Source organism: Ascaphus truei, chromosome 16 (assembly GCF_040206685.1).
Source record: "Ascaphus truei isolate aAscTru1 chromosome 16, aAscTru1.hap1, whole genome shotgun sequence".
In the NCBI taxonomy this organism is placed as follows: domain Eukaryota; kingdom Metazoa; phylum Chordata; class Amphibia; order Anura; family Ascaphidae; genus Ascaphus; species Ascaphus truei.
The window spans coordinates 50,183,823-50,205,213 of record NC_134498.1 but is presented as its reverse complement, the minus strand read 5'-3'; the positions used below and the strand labels follow the sequence as shown (position 1 = coordinate 50,205,213).

Here is a 21,391-nt window from a genome sequence, read left to right as displayed (position 1 = left end):
TTGTGGTAGGCTGCAAAAGATTCAACACACTCCAGGCCTGCCACAGCTTTACTAAATGTGTTTAAATGTCTTAAACGTACAATTGGGTTAATAATGCAGAGGACAGGGACACTGAGGTGACGAAGCCCCTCCAAAAACAGACGGGTCAGGGATTTCAAGACTTTGAAAGTTGATAGAGAACAGAATCACTGCGGTGTGTGTCTGTGACAATCACAGAATATATCCCTTCCTGGGAACGGCCCTAAACTCCTCACTTGTGCTCTCTGCCCCTACAAGGAACTATTTGTTGCCATCAACATTCAAGAAACCCCTCTCCACGGGATCACCAGAACAAAACGCCCAAACTGGGCTGGTAACGCCACCCTAAGAAAGTCATATGGGGATCCACTGATGGTGTTTGTGTGGTCAGTGTGCTGCCCCGGTCTTCCCAACACTGCTCCAGTATTCCTGAAGGGGAAGATCTCCCTAAACTGGATATTTAAAAGATGACACCCATGCAGTGCGCTTGTTATGCGGACTGGTGTCTGTGCACCTGGCAATCATTTGCAGGAGCTGCATTGTACACCAGGAATGGGGACTCCAGAGAACGGTTGCTGTTTACACAGTTGGCCGGTAAATCCAAGGGATTTCCTTGCAGTTCTATTAGCAACACCTGGGTTTAAGCCCCAGGAACAAAATCCCTAGTGGGGTATTTACGCCAAGAATTAAAATAACAATGTTATAGCGACCTGGGGACTGTGGCTTTTAAAGTGACAGTCCCACATCTCAACATCAACTACAGTTACAAAGCAAAAGCAATCAGCCATGTGACATGTACACTACCATAACCCACATATGTTAAATCATTTATGGTCCATCATATTGCTTCTCAGACTGCGGCTTTCATGACTGGACTTGTGAACAGCAAAATAACAAATATCACGGAGTACAACATGTGTTATTCTCATTAGGGGCCCAGTGAGGAAATGATGCTTCAGTGATTACAAAGTCACTGCAATAAGGATCACAGCTACAAAACTGGGGTAACATCGCAGTGACATGTGCTAGTGTTATAAATTAGTTCGATGTAAAATGTGCGTATTGTATGTCTTTATTTGTATAGGGCCATTGATGTACATAGCGCTTCACAGCAGTAATGCACGTGGTAATCATAGAAATAACAAATAATATAAATAACAGGTCATGGGAATAAGTGCTTTAGACATAAACGTAACATTTAGGAAGAGGAGTCCCTGCCCCGAGGAGCTTACAATCTAATATAAAAGTGGTCCTTTCAACATAGTTATTGGGGGGTTTTCCCCTCAACAAAATGTGAATTTTATTGTGATGGATATCACATGAATCACCCCTTATTCCTTTTAAATATTAGCTACCTATCTATTTTAGGTTTTAATGCAACAGGAACTGTTTTGCATGGCAGATTAATGCTCATCACACTGCTCCCCTGCAAAATGGTAACATCACAACCTGTCACTTTATTCGTCCAGCTGGAATAAAACATTGAATTCCATTTCCTAAACAGGCAGGTAAGGGAATAAACCAATGTATTATATACACTTCTACAGCAGGAGCACAAATTACACAGTGGGCTTCCTCTGGCATCGTATAACAATGGAGCAAATTGGTTTTATCCTTATCCTATTTAATACAAAGCAGCAAAGCGGCCAGATACAAAATATCTCTAATAAATCCCTGAGCTGGCTAACAATTCACATGTATCTCAAAGAATATCTGCCGTCCATTGTAAGCATTCTGACCTCGTACAAACATACGCGTTCTCCTGTGTTATAATGTAATGTTTTTAGCTGTAAAGAAATATTGTCTGTTACATCCAGTATTTTCATTCTAGGACAGGATAGTAAATGCATACAATAGTAGACGGTCTGGAACAATAAAACTTAGGCTGAGTCCCCGCTGGTGCCGAGCGGGCGGCGCTTGGCGCGGTTACTTGTATATATATATATATATATATATATATATATATATATATAAATATAAAGGAAAAATATGACAGCGCCCTTAATAGCTCACACCCAAATTGCTGCAACTCCGGTCTCACACAGCAAAACAATACACCCAGCACAGATGTCTAACAATTATAATTGAAATTAATGGTGGTTAGGAACAAGTGGATAATAATAAATACAGTTTAAAAGAAATTATAAAAACAAAAAATATTTTAAAAATGAAAAAAAAGTGTGTGTGACAATTGAAAAAACAATAAAAAAGAAAAAATATATGTATCTCTTTAAAAAAGTACCAAAAAGAAACAATACTCAAATGTCAATATGAGTCCTTTTGAAATGAAAATATTGTCCGGGCAGCTTACTTCTTGGGCTCACCAACCTCCCAACGATACCTATTAGAAAAAAAAAGAAAGAAAAAGCACCCGATCCTTGTGTAAAATCAGATATAAAAGGTTTTAATTTGCCATGAACAGACGATTGCCAACTCACACTTTATCAGTAAAATATAAGCATATTATGGGACCAGACCGACGTCCAAATCTCACAGCCGTCCTCCGTCTGCATACGGTTACTGCCGCTGTCAGTATGCCTTGCTGTTCTCGGTGCTGCCGTTCCAACCTCTCTCCGTCAACCCGGATGGGATTACTGGTCTTTGCGGCTGCACTCGAACTTTCACCAATCACGAAGCAGGGGACTCCTGTACTGACGTCTTTGCTCTGGCGTCTGGGCTGCTCGACCACCGTAGTTCCTGAGCTGGCTAACAATTCACATGTATCTCAAAGAATATCTGCCGTCCATTGTAAGCATTCTGACCTCGTACAAACATACGCGTTCTCCTGTGTTATAATGTAATGTTTTTAGCTGTAAAGAAATATTGTCTATTACATCCAGTATTTTCATTCTAGGACAGGATAGTAAATGCATACAATAGTAGACGGTCAGGAACAATAAAACTTAGGCTGAGTCCCCGCTGGTGCCGAGCGGGCGGCGCTTGGCGCGGTTACTTGCATATATATATATATATATATATATAAATATAAAGGAAAAATATGACAGCGCCCTTAATAGCTCACACCCAAATTGCTGCAACTCCGGTCTCACACAGCAAAACAATACACCCAGCACAGATGTCTAACAATTATAATTGAAATTAATGGTGGTTAGGAACAAGTGGATAATAATAAATACAGTTTAAAAGAAATTATAAAAACAAAAAATATTTTAAAAATGAAAAAAAAGTGTGTGTGACAATTGAAAAAACAATAAAAAAGAAAAAATATATGTATCTCTTTAAAAAAGTACCAAAAAGAAACAATACTCAAATGTCAATATGTGTCCTTTTGAAATGAAAATATTGTCCGGGCAGCTTAATTCTTGGGCTCACCAACCTCCCAACGATACCTATTAGAAAGAAAAAGCGCCCGATCCTTGTGTAAAATCAGATATAAAAGGTTTTAATTTGCCATGAACAGACGATTGCCAAATCACACTGTATCAGTAAAATATAAGCATATTATGGGACCAGACCGACGTCCAAATCTCACAGCCGTCCTCCGTCTGCATACGGTTACTGCCGCTGTCAGTATGCCTTGCTGTTGGCGGTGCTGCCGTTCCAACCTCTCTCCGTCAACCCGGATGGGATTACTGGTCTTTGCGGCTGCACTCGAACTTTCACCAATCACGAAGCAGGGGACTCCTGCACTGACGTCTTTGCTCTGGCGTCTGGGCTGCTCGACCACCGTAGTTCCTGTACCACGTGACCCTACGCGTTTCATCCGTCTCAGCGGATTTCATCAGGGGATGAACTCTAATTGAATTGACTGGCTAATTATTTCATGATGTTCAGTATAAGCTGATCTCTATCTATCTCTACTATCATGTTCATTTGAAATTTAAATTCGGATGCGATCTGTATAGTTTTTTATATTAATTTTTATACATAATTTTTTTTAAATATCTTATCTAATGAAACTTTTCTGTCATTTGATATAGGTCTGACACAATGAATTCTCATTATAGACTATTAACTATCATAGTTTCATCTCTTCCTTTATTCATTTAGTATGTTAATCAAAATTTAAACACTGAGTGTTATATTAATCAAGCTTGAATTACATAAATATTCTGGTGTGATTATATTAACATTGTTGGATTCATCTGATTTATTGTTATGTATACATCAATACGGTCATAAGGAAATAATTTTCTCAACTTTAATATTCTAATTAACAATTAAAAATATGGGTTATAATTTGCACTTTTTCATTATATGTATTTAATGTGTTGATTATATTATGATTGTGTTGATTATATTAAGAGGAGCATATCTATATTCATTTTTATTATGTTTCTGTTTATTATGCCCAAGTTGTGATCTACTTATCTTTAGCCGTTTTTCACATAAGTATCACCTATCTATATCTTAATTTATGTCCTTTGTAAATGTTCTGTTCATTTGTTAAACATCTAGCACAGATGATCTATATGTATCTAATTGATTTGAATTGATTTGGATTTACATACTCCATTGGACTAGAACACTTTAAATAGCCAGTCAATTCAATTAGAGTTCATCCCCTGATGAAATCCGCTGAGACGGATGAAACGCGTAGGGTCACGTGGTACAGGAACTACGGTGGTCGAGCAGCCCAGACGCCAGAGCAAAGACGTCAGTACAGGAGTCCCCTGCTTCGTGATTGGTGAAAGTTCGAGTGCAGCCGCAAAGACCAGTAATCCCATCCGGGTTGACGGAGAGAGGTTGGAACGGCAGCACCGCCAACAGCAAGGCATACTGACAGCGGCAGTAACCGTATGCAGACGGAGGACGGCTGTGAGATTTGGACGTCGGTCTGGTCCCATAATATGCTTATATTTTACTGATAAAGTGTGAGTTGGCAATCGTCTGTTCATGGCAAATTAAAACCTTTTATATCTGATTTTACACAAGGATCGGGCGCTTTTTCTTCCTTTTTTTCCTCTAATATATATATATTTATATGTTCCGGCTCACGCTTGCATGCGCGGGCACACGCTCGGCGCTTTTGTAAATAAAATTTTTAAACTTTCTCGCTTGCTCAGATAGCCCGCAATTGCACCCCCCCTCTCAAGTCGCAGGACACCCGGCGCTCATGCTCTAAGCATGAGCGCGCTCAGCGCCAGCGGGGACTCAGCCTTATTCGGGTAGCTACAATGGAACCATAGGTCGAGGCCCTAACAAAATGCAGGGGCTCTATGGGGCCGGCCATAGTGCACGCGATAGAGCGGCTCTAACAAAATGCAGGGGATCTATGGGGCCGGCCATAGTGCGTGCGACAAAGCGGCAGATTTTCTAACAGAGAAATGATTTGGTTTTTGGCGCGCGACGCCCGGATCACGTGAGCGGTTCAGCCAATGAGTGCATACAGGCCTTGTGATGTCACGGCCATGGCTTCGTCGCTGTGGATCTCAGGCCACAGATCGCCATGCCAACAGACGCCATGCGCTCCCACTATATCAGAGGCCTTATAACAAATGTCAGATATCAAGGGCCCAAGATTTGCCAGTAAAATTGTATCAATATGTTACCCACAGATTCCACAAGTCTACTGAAGCCAGAAGTACCAATTATCAGCATGGTTTATGTGATATCGAAATCCCAATGGGCAGATGCGCAAAGCTTTCTATTTATCCCTTCAATCCCTGCTCTGAAAGTAGGATATTTCATCCCAATTTTCTTCTTGTGAATAGGCTTTATGTACAATGGAAAGATTCCTCATTATAGATGGAGGGATTAAATCAACATGCATTTGTGTTGCTAGAGAACAAATACAGCCTCTATAGAATGAATATTTTCACTCTAATGATTTCATTATATGTAATTTGACTTAATGGGGCACCTATGCTCTTCTCACACGCCACTTTCTCCCTGAAAATGTGAAATCACACATACTCTTATGAAAAGCATGTTTTTTGGTTCACACAATACAGCAATTCCACCTAAATAAAACTTGTTAGTGTGCAGAACTTCAAAGAAATCCATTTGTAATGTATACATTACATTTATACAGAACAATGGTTAGACTCGCTGTATATACAAAAGGAGTTCCAAGCAGATTGTGCAGGAGTGTGTGTGTGCAGGAGTGTGTGTGCGTGTGCAGGATTGTGTGTATGCAGGATTGTGTGTATGTGCAGGATTGTTTGTGTGTGTGTAGGATTGTGTGTATGCAGGATTGTGTGTGTGTGTGCAGGATTGTGTGTGTGTGTGTGTGTGCAGGATTGTGTGTGTGTGTGCAGGATTGTGTGTATGCAGGATTGTTTGTGTGTGTGTGTAGGATTGTGTGTGCAGCAACATTTCCAAGCCAATTACTAAAGCAACTCTTCATATGGGAACACACTGATGTGATCACACACCTCCTCCCATGCCTTATCAATCACAAGCCCTACTCCCTACTGTGAGACACAAGGCAGGGCGGCCTCAGCCCGTCTCTCAGGGGCCCAGGCAAACTCAGATGTAAAATATTCTTCTTCCAGAAATTGCCTGGGCTTTTCCCTCTTGATTACAAGGTCCAATCTCTTAGCACAGAAGGCTTACGGTTAATAAAGACACTCATAACAACATTTTAGGAAGGTTGAACTTGATGGACGCGCCTTTTTTCAACCTCTACTATGTAACTCCAAATTGACACTGCTATGAAATGCAGCATTACTCTGCTCAAATCACCCACATTTCTTAGCCCATTTAAGTATTAGATGGGTACACCAATTAATTTGTTGTTCATACTGGATTAATTAGATTGTAAGCTCTTCAGAGCCAGAGACTCCTTTTCCTAAATGTCCCTTTTATGTCTGAAGCACTTCTTCCCATTATGTGTTGATTAGAGCAGGGGTGCACAAACATTTGCAGCTGCGACCCCCTGCCTGCTGCCCGCACACCTTACCTCCGTTCCCTGCGTCATTTGACGCCACGTCAGCAGCCGGCTGAATCTCGGCAAGTAGTAGGTTGCAGAGGCCTCACGCGATCCCCTGGCATTTAATTAAAATGCCGTTGGGAAGAACGCGGGGCCTCCACAACCACCGCGCCCCCCCACCTGCGCACCGCTGATTGAGGATTGTCACGTGTCTAGCATGCAGACATCACGCTGTTCTGTGCATCGCTTTTGTGCTTAAGTTTAACATTCCAGAAGTTAAATATTTTTGTGAATCCTGGTAGAGAAAACGCTTTATGATTTTGCTGACATTTTCCCCAACATGATTCACTAAACAGGCACATATTAACATCCCAGTATCAACATTTAATATTCAACGCATATTACAAAAAGAGTGGGTTTCCTGCAGAATTCAATGTTTTCCCATTGAGCACCAATTAAGTACCAATTGTGTGTCGGAAAACACAGATGTAAACCCTGGCTGAGCCTTTATTTATATTTACACAAAAGAGTGATATCCGGCCACTAGTGCAGCTCGGAGACCAAATAAACTCATTGTGCATGGACCCCTTACATAAACCTCTCAATATGGAAAGCTGTCTGCTCCACTCATCTCTGCAACTGATTCTCATTGTGTAACATGCAGGAGAAAACCCCATTCACAGGTTGCCATTGTTATGCAATGATATGCAACCATTAAGGACACTTTTCATTCATTGTAAACACCTTTGCTGGACCCAGCTAAATTATTCACCTTTGCCCGAGGGGGTTACAGAGTGCCTGCATTCTAGCAACAAAAGGTTGTTAAAAAATCCTCTGCACATTAGTGAAACCTGCTGCTTATCACAAAGGCAGAATTACAATTTGTTGATAACAGGAGAAGTTCTCCCAACATGCGTGTTAATGGAAAAAGTCATGGTTTAACTTTAGGCAGATACAGCTTTTCTTGTGAAATTATTGTATAACATTATTTAATGCAATCACCTTTTAAGTTGTTCCTGACCACTGCAAACACAGTATAATGCAGTGTACTCTTCTCAATTGCCAAGTAGCTCTACTTAACTCAATCATTCAATAAAAAACAAACTTGTTGCTTTCTCCCGTTTTATTGTACAGAGTAAAAAAAATAAAGTGCATTTTTTTAAGGCAAAACAGGACGCTCCTTTTCCAGAAGCAAATGTACATGGCTCATCAAGGTGTACAATTTACAAAAACTATAAAAATATATATTAAAAAAAAAGTCATAAAAAAAAAAAACCCCAACCTTTAAATAAACTACAATTTATACTAAATTAATTTGAATACTGTGACTTCACCTGTTTTTTGTTAAACAAAATACACACACACACACACACACACACACACACGCGCGCCCCTCATACATGTCAAACTCGCCTGCCAATATTGGCAGAAAAAAAAGTAAATTATTTTTGTCAATAAATTTTGTGCTTGTTTGCATAATTTTTTTTCCTTTTACACAGGTTGCCGAGGTCTCTATGGAGTTTAAGAAAAGTCTCCAATGGAGAGATAGATATCTATCTATATATCAAAAAGTATTGCCTCCTTTATTTACACATCAAGAAAATATTATTGCAAAATCGGAAATAATTTTGCCTAACCACCCTGGCACAATCTTTTTGTTTGAGACTGTGTGCCCACTTCTTCTCTACTCATCACAATCTTTTTGCCCCAGTTTAAACACCCAGTCTCAAACCGAACCCCCTTCTCCACACAAGGATCTCCGTTAACTAGTTTCCAGACTACAAAACCGCTGCAAAAATAGCACCATATCCAGAGAAAATGAATCCCATTGACCGAAGAGAGATTTTTCATCCGATATATATGATGACAGCAGGTTACATTGGTTTTGCCACAGTATCACCTGGTCAACTTTGATGCATCGTCTGAGGCATTTTTGTGAGGTGCTATACATTTGTGAATGACCTGACTGGGGTACAGCCACTGTACTTAGCAAGAGTCCCTTGAAGATGTGCAATACATTAAAAAAAGGGTGGCCAAGGGCCCAATTCATGGCATTGTCCAAGTTAGGAATTTCCAGCACCAGTGGAGAAAGCCTGCAGATACAGCCGAACACCACACCCCTGCAGGGCAATGCGTTGTAGACAGTGGTTCCAATTGAGGTCTAAAAAAAAATTACAGTCCTATTTTTAAAGGATTGTGCTCCTCCGAAACCCCACACAGTGCCAATTCTCCCCAAACCGTCATTGCAGCACGGAGAGTCCATTTGAACAGTGGAGGTGCCAGGTACACCAAGAATACAAAAACAGATGCCCTCTCCTGCACCCCAACAACAAAACAATGCAGAGAAGCAGTGCAGCTCAGTCGTAACATATCACCAGTTACTGTTCTTCCCCACTGAAAAGGCACTTAGCATTTGGAGGGGGCCCCAGGGTACATCATTTGGTCACTGTGCTGGGCTACTGAAGGGTAGGCATTAGACGACTGTCCATAGCAGTTCCTGGCATCTATGTAAGATGCAGGGGTCATAATGATGGCATGCTCCCCTGGCATGGCATAATTCATATAGGGCGGCTGTAAATAAGGGGCACCAGCTGTTGGAGGGTGCATGAACTGCGCATTCTGTGGGCACCCCATCATAGAGAACGCTGCTGGCATGTTCATGTACAGGTTGATATTTTCTGGTCCCAGGGAGCAGAGGTTTTGAGGGCGGATGCCCATGGAGGTCCGGACGACAGAGCTGGAGCTGGAACTGGAGTGTCGCGAGGGGGTCCTCGTGTCCGTGGATGGCTCCGTGTCTAGGAGGCGGTTCTGGACAGGGCCACTCGCCTGGACCTCCTCCTCGGGCTTCAGGCACTTGCAGCAGCAAAAGCCCACCAGGGACCCAATGAGGACAAACGTCACGAACAGGCTCCCAACCAGGAGGAAGGGGAAGTAGGTGGGCACTGCGAGAGGAGAGAGCGAGGTTAACACGAGTGGTCCCAAACATGCAGAACTGGGGCACTTAGGCAGGGCTTCAATAAGCTCCGCCGATAAGGGCACCGATCCTGCATGATCCGCGACTGACTTTAATGCAAGATAAACAGAATCAGGCGTGGAGACCCCAGGGCCATTAATTCCCCCTGCCCCTCCCCCCACAAGTGACAGAGTTTGAATGGGGCAAAAACATCACATCTTTAAAAAATAAAATTACAAAAGGTCTTTGACTTTGTAATAAAAACATAAAGTGTTTACGTGGAAACACCCAGGAGGTTCACTCCAATCTCTGTACCCCGGAGTGACACGGTTGCGGGGCCTCGCTCTGAACACGGAAAGGTCCCGCGTGGAAATGGATGGTGAGGGGCTTTGCTCTCCAGTGAATTCCCATGGAGAGGGGAGGGTGGGAGTCACAGGTATCAGTGCTAAGGGGAATGGCCGCACTGTACATGAGATACAGATGGGTTTGCTCACCAGGGACCCACTGAAAGATGCTGCTATTAAATATTGGTGGGACTTGTAAAACCCCTCCCCTGGGAGGGCAGAAATAATAATAATAATAATAATAATAATAATAATAATAATAATAAAACCCCTCCCCCGGGAGGGCAGAAATAATAATAATAATAATACAGTAATAATAAAACCCCTCCCCTGGGAGGGCAGAAATAATAATAATCATAATAATAAAACCCCTCCCCTGGGAGGGCAGAAATAATAATAATAATAATAATAATAATAATAAAACCCCTCCCCTGGGAGGGCAGAAATAATAATAATAATAAAACCCCTCCCCTGGGAGGGCAGACATAATAATAATAATAATAATAATAATAATAATAAAACCCCTCCCCTGGGAGGGCAGACATAATAATAATAATAATAATAATAATAATAATAATAATAATAATAAAACCCCTCCTCTGGGAGGGCAGAAATAATAATAATCATAATAAAACCCCTCCCCTGGGAGGGCAGACATAATAATATTATTATTAATATTCAAACCTTTCCAAGTATCAGGTAACAAGGAAACACGTGTCTAAAGGTGAAGTTCCAATATCTGCAAATAATACTTATTACAAAGTAACCGAATAAAACCCACGTGTACAGTGCGCTCAGTGGGTGTGCGTGGCGCTGTGCTCAGTGGGTGTGCGCGGCGCTGTGTTTCAGTGAGTGTGCTTTGTGCATGTGCGCGGCGCTGTGCTCAGTGAGTGTGCATGTGCGTGGCGCTATGTAGTGTGTGCGTGGGCTGGGCCCGGCTCTCACCTGAGGGTGGGTGCTCCATGTTGGGCTCCTCCAGTTGCCCCTCGCTGGGGCACATGCCCTGGTCCAGGCGGGCCTCGCTGGCCGGGCAGCAGTAGCGCAGACCACACGCCCCGCAGCACAAAGTGGCCTCGGGTGGGTCATACCTCTCCGGGCACGGGAAGCCGGGGTGCCACGCCCCGTGGGTGTCTGCCCACCCGTGACAGTATTCCCCGTGCTGCCCCGCGCATGGGCCCAGCAGCAGCAGGGTGAGGAACAGCGCCGGGCACATGGTGAGGGGTCCGGGGTGGGAGAGATAATGATGGAGGCTGTGGGGGGCAGGGGAGTTTTATCAGCTGCTTTGTGACCCGCCCACTCACTGGGGGGGGGGGGGGGAGGAGGGTGTTAGATCTCCCAATTCAGAGCCCCCCTCCCCTAATGAAGTAATAATACTCCGACTGGAGGTCATCATGTAACCCTTTCCCTGCAGGACTGGCCAGCCAAGCATTGCATTACAAGGGCGCAGGGACACTGCTTTTGGGTGGGGGGCGCAGGGACACTGCTTTTGGGGGGGGGGCGCAGGGACACTGCTTTCGGGTGGGGGGCGCAGGGACACTGCTTTTGGGTGGGGGGCGCAGGGACACTGTTTTTGGGTGGGGGGCGATGGGACACTATTTTTGGGTGGGGGGGGCGATGGGACACTGTTTTTGGGTGGGGGGGCGATGGGACACTGTTTTTGGGTGGGGGGCGATGGGACACTGTTTTTGGGTGGGGGGCGCAGGGATACTGTTTGGGTGGGGGGCGCAGGGACACTGTTTTTGGGTGGGGGGCACAGGGACACTGCTTTTGGGTGGGGGGCGCAGGGACACTGTTTTTGGGTGGGGGCGCAGGGACACTGTTTTTGGGTGGGGGGCGATGAACATGCAAAATCAGTAACTCACATTCCTATAATAAAAATGTATAAGCTTAGGGCAGCTGCCGCACCCCCTGTACCCCTATTTCCAGCTCCCATGAGTGTGTATATGTATAGACACATGTACCCTAAAAAGTAGTGATACTGTGTTGTGTTCCCTTAACTTTACAAAGCTCAGTATAACATGAATGCCCTGAAAGTAGAACAGGTTGGGGTTATATATAAAAACATACACACACACACACACACACACACACACACACACTAAAAAAAAAATATAAAACCTTTTTTATTAAAAAATATTTATATTATAGATATTATTTTAGCATTACCTAGCACAGTCGCACACCCCACTGCAAAGGTTTACCTATACAATATCCCCCTCCATACAGTCCTGAATAAACCCATGGTTTCTCAACTCCAGTCCTCGACAGCCCCCAACAGGTCAGGTTTTAAGGATATCCCTTGCTTCAGCACAGGTGCCTCAGTCGATGACAGCCACTGATTGAGCCACCTGTGCTGAAGCAGAGATCTTAACCTGAGGACCCCGTGTGTTATCCAATTCAATGTGTGTAGCAATGTCTTGCAGGCCTCTCTGTCCCTTTTTTAATGCCCCTTATTGGGGTCCTCCAATCTCGCTAGCTTTATACATTACACAGCATTTAATGGGTTAAGAGTTGGTGCTTGCACTATATTCCATTACAGACCATACAGACTTACTGTTTACCCACGTCAGTGGTTAAGATGCCTGTGGGTACCACTGGCACTTAGGGGGTTAACATCTGCTGGTACAAGGACCCTCACTTAGTTGTATAGGGATGCCACCTAGCACAGAAGAGGTTAATCATCTTTGCAACCCAGAAGGACCTGAAACACATTACAAGCTCTTCTGGCAGTAGAAGGGTTAATACCAGTCTATAGAAGACCTGTGTACCAGCAGGTCCATGCAATACAGTATATACTCCTCGGTATAGTAAAATCCCACCACTTTATACTGTTCTCCCCCTGAAACCGCTCACTGTTCTGTGACCACTACTGTTACCATCTACTATATCCCCCTGGCTGCCAGAGAGCGGGTAGTGAAGAGGTTAATATGTGTATCGCCTTCCCCTGTAATATCTCTGCATACCAACAGTAGGGCTGCCCTGTGTATAAGGATAATAGCAGCTCTCACCTGTCCCAACCTTTAGCATACTATGGGGCTATATACTTGGGAGTGTTAGCGTTGACACGTTTAGCTGAAGCATGGTTTGTAGTTAATAGGAAGATGCACCTCACTTGTATCACATACACACAGACGTCATTGTATTTGCGATATCCTGGTTATAGTGAGAGCACAAGGCATGTTATTACACGTGCTATAGTGTCACAGTTAGCAAGTCAAAGTGTGTATGTCCGTTAAACAATTTACCATCATCAACATTTTCTATTATACAAACCTGTGTGAACATTTGTATATAAACTTACCCATGTAGTATTAATACCACAAATAGTTATGGATGAGTAATAATAATTAGTAACTGGAGGAAATAACAAAAATCAAGCAAATGTCTTTACATTTTACTGACATTTTCAACAGAGCAATTACAAAACGTCCGACTTGTTTAGACCAGATTTGGGGAATTGACTTTTATCCTACCTATTAACGGCTATCAAATAACCAAAACAGGGCGTGTATAAGCAGATTAATCCGCATTTCATGAGGGGTAATGGGGCACACTGATTAATGCTGGTTCATATAGGCCATAGGACTCTTTAACGCCAGGTTTTAGTTTCCCAAGTTCCTGCCTTCACCATCCGGATGCTAAACCCAAAAGACAAATGTCAACAAAAATAAAAACCTACAGAGTTCTTTCTGGAAAGTCTTGAACCCCTGATGGGAGCCAGCGACTAACCGCGGGCTAATTGATTTTCCCTATGGATCGTAGAGGTCTGTATCTATTGGGAGGGTGAGAAGTGGAAGGAGCCATGTCCAGGGCAAAGTCAATAACGGGAGCTCAGGGCCCAGGGCCCTCCGGATATTTAAAAAAATAACATATCTATCCTTGAAACGCAGGGCAGTTTTCCTGATTACCTTGTGTTTCTGCAGATCAGCATTTATAGAACTTTCTCTGATGAGTTTTTGTCCCTATTTGCCCATCGAACCAGTAGGTGATTTACTAAAGTGAAAACAGGTGTTTTGCTGGGGGCTTATTCCCTGTTTTCCCAGCAGCAGCAATTAAAAAAAAAAATGTAGAATTGTAAATCCTTAGGTACTTTGTACAGTTTCACACCTTTGCTTGGTCTGCCACCTCTGAGAGGGTCTTAGGGTGTCACTTTTCAATAGTCATAAGTGCAAGTCCATTATATAGCTTAATGTGAGTGCGCTGCTGAATATTGTACCATCTTTAATTGTCTAGTGATAGGTTATGGTAGATATGTATATCATTTTATTAAATATAATTTCCTTAAAGCAGCAATTTCACCCTCTTTAATATGTGCATCAATACAATCCACACAGTGATGAGTAATTAGCTAAGTTGCTGATCGATCGGCGAAGATTCGGCTCGGGGGTTCAATAAATTGCCGTCAGTGCAGCAGAAGAGGAGCAAAGATGCAAAGCTCTGTGGGGAAGATCATGTGACCAGGCAGTCACTAGATACAATTGGTGCACTGCTAGAGAGAGGGCAGGGCTCAAACAGGGGATTGCCAGAGTCTGTTTCAGAAGAGGAAGGGGATGTGACCTTGTAAATGGTTGCTATAGAAACAAAAAATGCTTGTTACATTATAATACAGGGGTGCGCAAACTTTTGTCTGTGCCCTTCTTACCTTTTCTGACGTCACAACATCATGTGACGCCACGTCGCTATAGCGGTGGGGTCGCCAGAAGCCGCGGGAGACAAGGAACTTACAGAGGCCTCACGTGCTCCCCCGCCATTTCACTTGAATGTTGTGGGGAAGAGCGCGGGGCATCTGTAAGCGCCGTGCCCCCCAGAAAATTGTGTACCCCCCAGTTTGCATACCTCTGTTATAATACATAAAAAATGTCATTCAGAGTAGTGTGTGGTTTGTTTTTTTTAATGCTACAAGTATTCTCATCGTACAAAACTGATTTATTTATTTTTTAACACTTGTAGGATATTGCTTGGTCTGCAGCTTTAATCAGTGGCTCAGTCGAAGATTGAGCCACATGTGCTGAAACAGGGATATCCTGAAAAAACCTGACCTGTTGGTGGCCATGGAGGACAGAGAGTTGGACACCCTTTGCCCTAAATGAACACAATGTGTGATATTTATGAAACAGCGAAGCGAGAGAAAGAAAGAGCGACCAGTTTCTTACCGTCTGCAACTTGGTCAAAAAACCTGCACCAGATTTTCTCCCAAAAAAATAAGTTCGTTTCCCTGGTGGTGTTGTCCCTTAATCTTTCCCCCCAGTTTTATTGTGTGTGAAATATATATATATATATCTCCTTCCTGTGATTAAGAGTCTTCTTTCCCAGCAGATTTCTTGGAGGTGATTCTCGTGCTGGAGTTTGCAGCAGCGGACATTGCTGAAGGACGCCTGTATAATCTAATTAACTGGTTGTTTTTTCTCTACATACAACAGCTGAACGTGTTCGTAAGCTGCTGTGGTCATTACAATCAGCCCAGTGCAGACCTTTGCCTCTTCCTTCTACTATTTAGTCTAATTTGCCAGCCAACCTCTGCAATTGCTTTCTAATTAGTCAGTCATTCGATTTAAAAACAAAAACAAAATGATGACACGATTAGTCATTTCTTGGTTGGCTGCTATACGTAATCAAAATAAACCCAAGTAAGTTGCCTGCAGGATAACCAGTAATAGTACAAGAGAAGCAAATCTCAGATTGTTACATCAACGTCCGTTGGATCAAAAGAGAAAAATGATCATTTTGGGTGAATACTGAGTAAAAGCCCCATCTAACACCCACTGGGGAGAAAATTCCCCACCCCTACAGTTATTTAGCAGAGCAGGGATGCTCAAGACCCCCCAACAGGTCCGGTTTTAAGGATATCCCAGCTTCAGTACAGGTGGCTCAATTGACAGGCATACCCTGTACTAGGGACGTTCAGACTCAGTGATGTTATACCCAAAGCAGAACCAGGCCAGACATCAGCAAGTACAATTAGCAGGGTCTGATGATCTAATTACACGCTAATTAATGGGGGGGGAGGGGGGCTACTAATAGGAAAACCCAATTACAAATAAAAACAGAATGCAGAAAAGGGTAGGGAATGTATGCAACAGCAAATTGCCTTTGTTTCAAGTCCCCATCAGCACGAGAAATCAAACTGTCAAAAGGAAGGGGGGAAAAAACAAGGAAAACAAGATAAGGGTGTTATATAAACTATATATATATATATATATATATATATGTGTGTATATATATATATATATATATATATGTATATATATAAAATATATATATATATATATATATATATATATATTATAGCTTTTCAGTGAGGATGTTCATGGAAATGAAAAATTCCACCTGGTCTTTAGGGGTTTTGAGCAGAACCAATAAGGCCAGAACTTTGCGCCCCTGCTGCTCCGCAGCCAGAGACTGTCGCGTGTATTGTATTTGTAATGTACCAATAACCCAGGGGTGAGCAACTCCAGTTCTCAAGGGCCACCAACAGGTCAGGTTTTTAGGATATCCCTGCTTCAGCACAGGTAACTTAATCAGTGGCTCAGTCGAAGACAGCACCACCTGTGCTAAAGCAGGGATATTCTGAAAACCAGACCTGTTGGTGGCTTTTGAGAACTGGTGTTGCTCCCCGTACAATAACCCCTTGGTTGCAGAGCAACGTTACTAAGTATATACGTCACTAACATACACTGCAGCATTATTTATACACCTCTTTCCCAACAACTTCTTTACCCGTCAATAAAAAGCACCCACACAAATCCTCTATTCACACCCTCTATCTACTCCTTCCCGCTGCTGGGGATCGCCCCTAAGCCTGAACCCAGCGGCGGCGGGCTGGCAGGGCGAGCGCGAGGGCGGTGAGACGGCAGGTGCGGCTGGAAGTGCTGGCCTGGTACTGAGAATGGAGGTGGGGGCGGGCCGCGGACCGTGGCCGGGCACAGTCAATCGCACGGGAGGTGGGGGTATTTTTTATATGTATTCGGGGGGCGTGGGGGTCCAGTATTGTGTCCAGTATTTTTGGACAAGCCACCTGGCAACCCTATATGTGTAGTAATAGCGTTCTTTTGTGCTCCAACCCTGCGTCTTGTAGTTTGCCCCCATCATGGCTGTGCCCACCTGCCCCATCTAGGGCACACACACCCCCCACTCCTCCGATCACTGCTAACAGACCGCAGAACGTGGTTTTCAGCTGTGCACGTGCCGCCGCCTCCAGCGGGACCTTAGCCTTAATCTCCCATCATACCTCTTAGATTGTAAGCTCTGCGGGGCAGGGATTTCCCTTCCGATTGTCTGATTTTGCTGCGCGTATTGTTTTATTATAATTCCCTGTACTGTATTCTTTGTGAAGCGCTGAGTACACTTTTGGCGCTATATAAATAAAGACATACAATACAATACTAACTGAGTATATACTTCACTACCTGGGTATATAATGCTGAACCAATCAAGACCGAGCTCTGCATAGAATGATATCACAGAGCGCTCCAAAGACGTTTCTGGAAGCAGACTTTCCCTGATCTGGTTGTGACCGGACGGAAACGCCTGGCGCAGGCGCATACATGTCTTTGGGAGTCGGAATAAAAAGATAGAACGGATGTTTTGTCAGCTCACTAAGCGCTTCAGTTTGTGGGCAGGAAAATCACGAGCAGACCTACTGCTGCAGCACATCTTATTCTAACTTTTGCCCCTAATTAGCCGGGGCTTTACTCCGGCTGGCGCTGAGACTAGACAGCGCGCCAGCCGCATCTCCGTGCACCCCCTCCGCTCGCATGTCATTTTGCTGCCCCTTCCCGACCCCCCTAGCTGCTCCTGCTGTGCCCCTCTGCTTCCCCGTACCCCCGCTTACCTCACTTCAAACTTCAGGGGTGTCGGGGAAGCCGGGCGCGCCACGTGACAGTGACGTCACAGTGACGCGCGGACATTCCGCCGTCACCACGCGGCCCGCACGCGTCCTGCCGTGCGGGAAATGTTAGAATAGGATGTGTCGCCACTGTATGTGTGATCATTTCAAAGCAAACACTTATCTCTCGGTGTCAGAAACAGCCGGGCTGTGAGAGGGGGGTATTAATGAGGGACAGGGGCTCGGTGTATGGGAAGTGCTGGGAATTGTGAGAAACGCTATTTACCAATACAGATCGCAACATTTTTTCTGACGTTTCTGAAATTTGCCAGAATTTGTATTTTTAAGCAAAAAAAAAAAAAAATCACAAAAAGGGAAAACTTTGCAATGCATTAAAAGTCATCGTGCAGAGTCGCAAGGCCCGTTATATACTGTATCTGAGAATAGTCTATGTGCGCAGAATGACATACTTTCCCTGCACTCCCGTTGTAGTTTGTTTTAGAATAGGAGGATTTTCAAAATATTCGTAGCGGTGCTGAGTATCTGTATGGCGATGCTGGGTATCTGTTTGGCAATGCTGAGTATCTGTATAGCGATGCTGAGTATCTGTATGGTGGGATTTTGCACGACCCATCACTGCATAGAATTTCATCCAGAAATACATATACGCCCTCGATTTAGTGAAAGAGGTCTATATACAGAGATCGACAGGGCACAGCGATTTCGGGGCGTTATCCCTTCCTCATGTAAAATAAAGGCACGCTGTGCCAATCTTTGTATATACAATAAACCAGAGGGGATGGGCAACTCCAGTCCTCAAGGGCCACCAACAGGTCAGGTTTTAAGGATATCTCTGCTTCAGCACAGGTGGCACAATCAGAATGACTGTTTCCTTAGGGGAGATAACGACCTGCGCACCAACGCCATCTGAAAAGTGCGTGAGGACACTCCCCGGCATCATACCGGGCGGCTCAGGCGTTTTTATGGGGATGATTTATATAAAATAATGCTTTCAAAGAATCAAAATGACGATGGCAGGAGGCTGCGCTCAGGCATATCCAGTTTAAAGTTAATGTCGGAGAAACGCAAAGTGCTTTCTGAATAATTTCCCGTGCAAACAGAATGTGAAACGCATCACTCTCTGGCTGTATTGTATCTTAAACCATTCCGATTGAATTATAAATGAACTCTGTCTGCTTCTGCAGAGAACACGGCATTCTTGCTTCGCCAAACGATTGGAAATACTTCTATTGCTTCATCCTTTTCGATTTTTTTTTTTAATAAGGAGAAATTATTTTCCGGAACGTTTTATTCTCAGTTACAAAGTTATTCTGTACAATACGGCAGATACATTCTTGCAAAGCTAAAAAAACTTGTACAGGCGGTCCTCGGTTATCCAACAGAACCCGTTCTGGAAGTAGCGTTGGATAGTGAAACCGTTGTAAAGTGAGTCCCATGTTAATCAGTGGCGGTGAGCGTTGGATAACGCATTCCGGCGTAGAAAAACAGCCCAAAGGGTTGCATTGTAAAGCGTTGGATACGCCATTCGTTGTAAAGTGAAACGTTGGATAACGAGGACTACCTGTATTGGTCTTTCTAATGTTACCCGTACTGCACTCTCTTATTTATTAGTATAATATTTGAACACACGTTGGAGATTTATCCTATAACGCTTCAAGAAAAAGATCTGTGTTAGTTGGCATTTTTTCTGCAAGCTATACAGAACATTGAGGCAAATAGTGAGTATTAAAGGTTAAAATGTATTAAAGGTTAAAATGTAAAGTTTGTGTCTTTAAAGATTGAACTCCACTTTCCTTAACAAATTGAACCTCTTCTCTCTTTCTTTACATCGCTGGTCACATTTTACTCCATTGTAAATAAATGATTCAGTAGCTTTTTATTTTGGAGAAATGTAAATACACTTTGTGTGGGAATGTTAAATATGGCAGGCATTGTGATACAGATAACAGCGCTGGAATCACTGCAGCATTCCTTTCCCAGGCAGTATGAGCACCTGACCGACTACTACAAAAAAGGTTGTTTCTATATTTGTTCATCTGCTTTCCCTATGATTTAAGGTCTATATTTTAATTTTTTTAACCATAAGATAGTAAAGATGGTGTTAAGTCAGGGCTGGGCAACTTCACTCCTCAAGGGCCACCAACAGGTCAGGTTTCCCTATATCCCTGCTTCAGCACAGGTGGCCGAGTCTTTGACTGATAGAACTTTGGATTCCATGTGGCTACCTCCGCTATACGTGGATGTCCACGAAACAAACATTTTGGGTGCACGACCCTTCCCCCGGCTCCATTCTTCTGTTTGGTGAGCGGTCAGCTTTGGTTGGGGACTGATGTACTTTGTTTCAGCCACAAAAGCCAGAAATACAGAGCTAATACTATAACTGTCTGTACACTGGCATTTTTTGAAGCACGTGTCCCTTTACGTTGAAACGCTTCGAAAAAGTTCAGCATATTTGATATAAATAGGGGTTATTTAGCCACACCTGCCATCTGCATTTCTCATTGCAAAATGTCTCATTCCTTGCAACAATTTGGGGCTGTTTTTATACGTCAGGCTTGCAGCTGGGAGAGGTATAACTTCCGCACGCTGACATGCAGAGAGGCGCGGTGACAATGCCGCTCTGACTATAAACATCGCAGGAGGGTGTGCATGTAACTTGTGCCGCTTTATACACAGCTCCTGGGGGTGACGGGACGCGGGACCCCGTGTCCGGTATCTGGTGGGCAGATGCAGCTGTGAACTAGTGAATATAATTACAAATGACAAATCTTAATCATTTTTTGGGGCTTAGGAAAATGCAGATTTAAACACGAGCTTTATTTTTCATTAAAAAAAATAAAAAGCCGAATTTGATGAGAAGTTATTAATTAAATAGTCTTTAGTAAGTGATTGTGCTTTCCAAGTTCCTGCTATGGTTACCGGCACTTTCATTTGTCCTGTTCTGATCCATGCCTGGCAGGTTTTTTTGTTGAGCTCCGCAGATCCAGTAATTTATTAAATGTAATATTGAATACAATTGCACGACAAAAAATGACCTTGTCTTTTTTTATTCATTTTTTATTAGATTCAGGTCTCATTAGCATGAGAGAAATTCATTTATCGATTGCAATAAAGTTGAATCTGATCATACTTCATAGTGATGTGGGGTGAATTAAACCTGGCCTTTTAAAGACTTGGATTAGAACAGAGAAAAATCTGCATTGCAAATTGGGCCGGGGATTCGCATTGAAACGCTTTTTCCTCCGCAATATCACAAAGATACGCCCTTTCCTCTGTTACTCAACTGCCAAAACTCTGACTCAGGCCCTCATTCTCTCACGTCTTGATTACTGCAACCTCCTGCTGTCCGGCCTTCCTACTTCTCACCTGACTCCCCTACAATCTATCCTAAACAC

The 21,391-nt window shown here is 43.4% G+C and overlaps 1 protein-coding gene across 1 annotated transcript; it reads right to left on the bottom strand.

Moving 5' to 3' along the window:
• Positions 1 to 7,935: 7,935 nt before the first annotated feature.
• On the bottom strand, positions 7,936 to 11,461 carry LOC142467621 (protein shisa-1-like). Its single transcript, XM_075573546.1, has 2 exons — positions 11,096 to 11,461; positions 7,936 to 9,795 (listed from the first exon to the last, which is right to left on the bottom strand). Exons 1-2 carry the CDS (start codon positions 11,361 to 11,363, stop codon positions 9,260 to 9,262), a joined length of 804 nt encoding a protein of 267 aa, XP_075429661.1. The 5' UTR covers positions 11,364 to 11,461; the 3' UTR covers positions 7,936 to 9,259.
• Between the last annotated feature and the right edge of the window lie 9,930 nt (positions 11,462 to 21,391).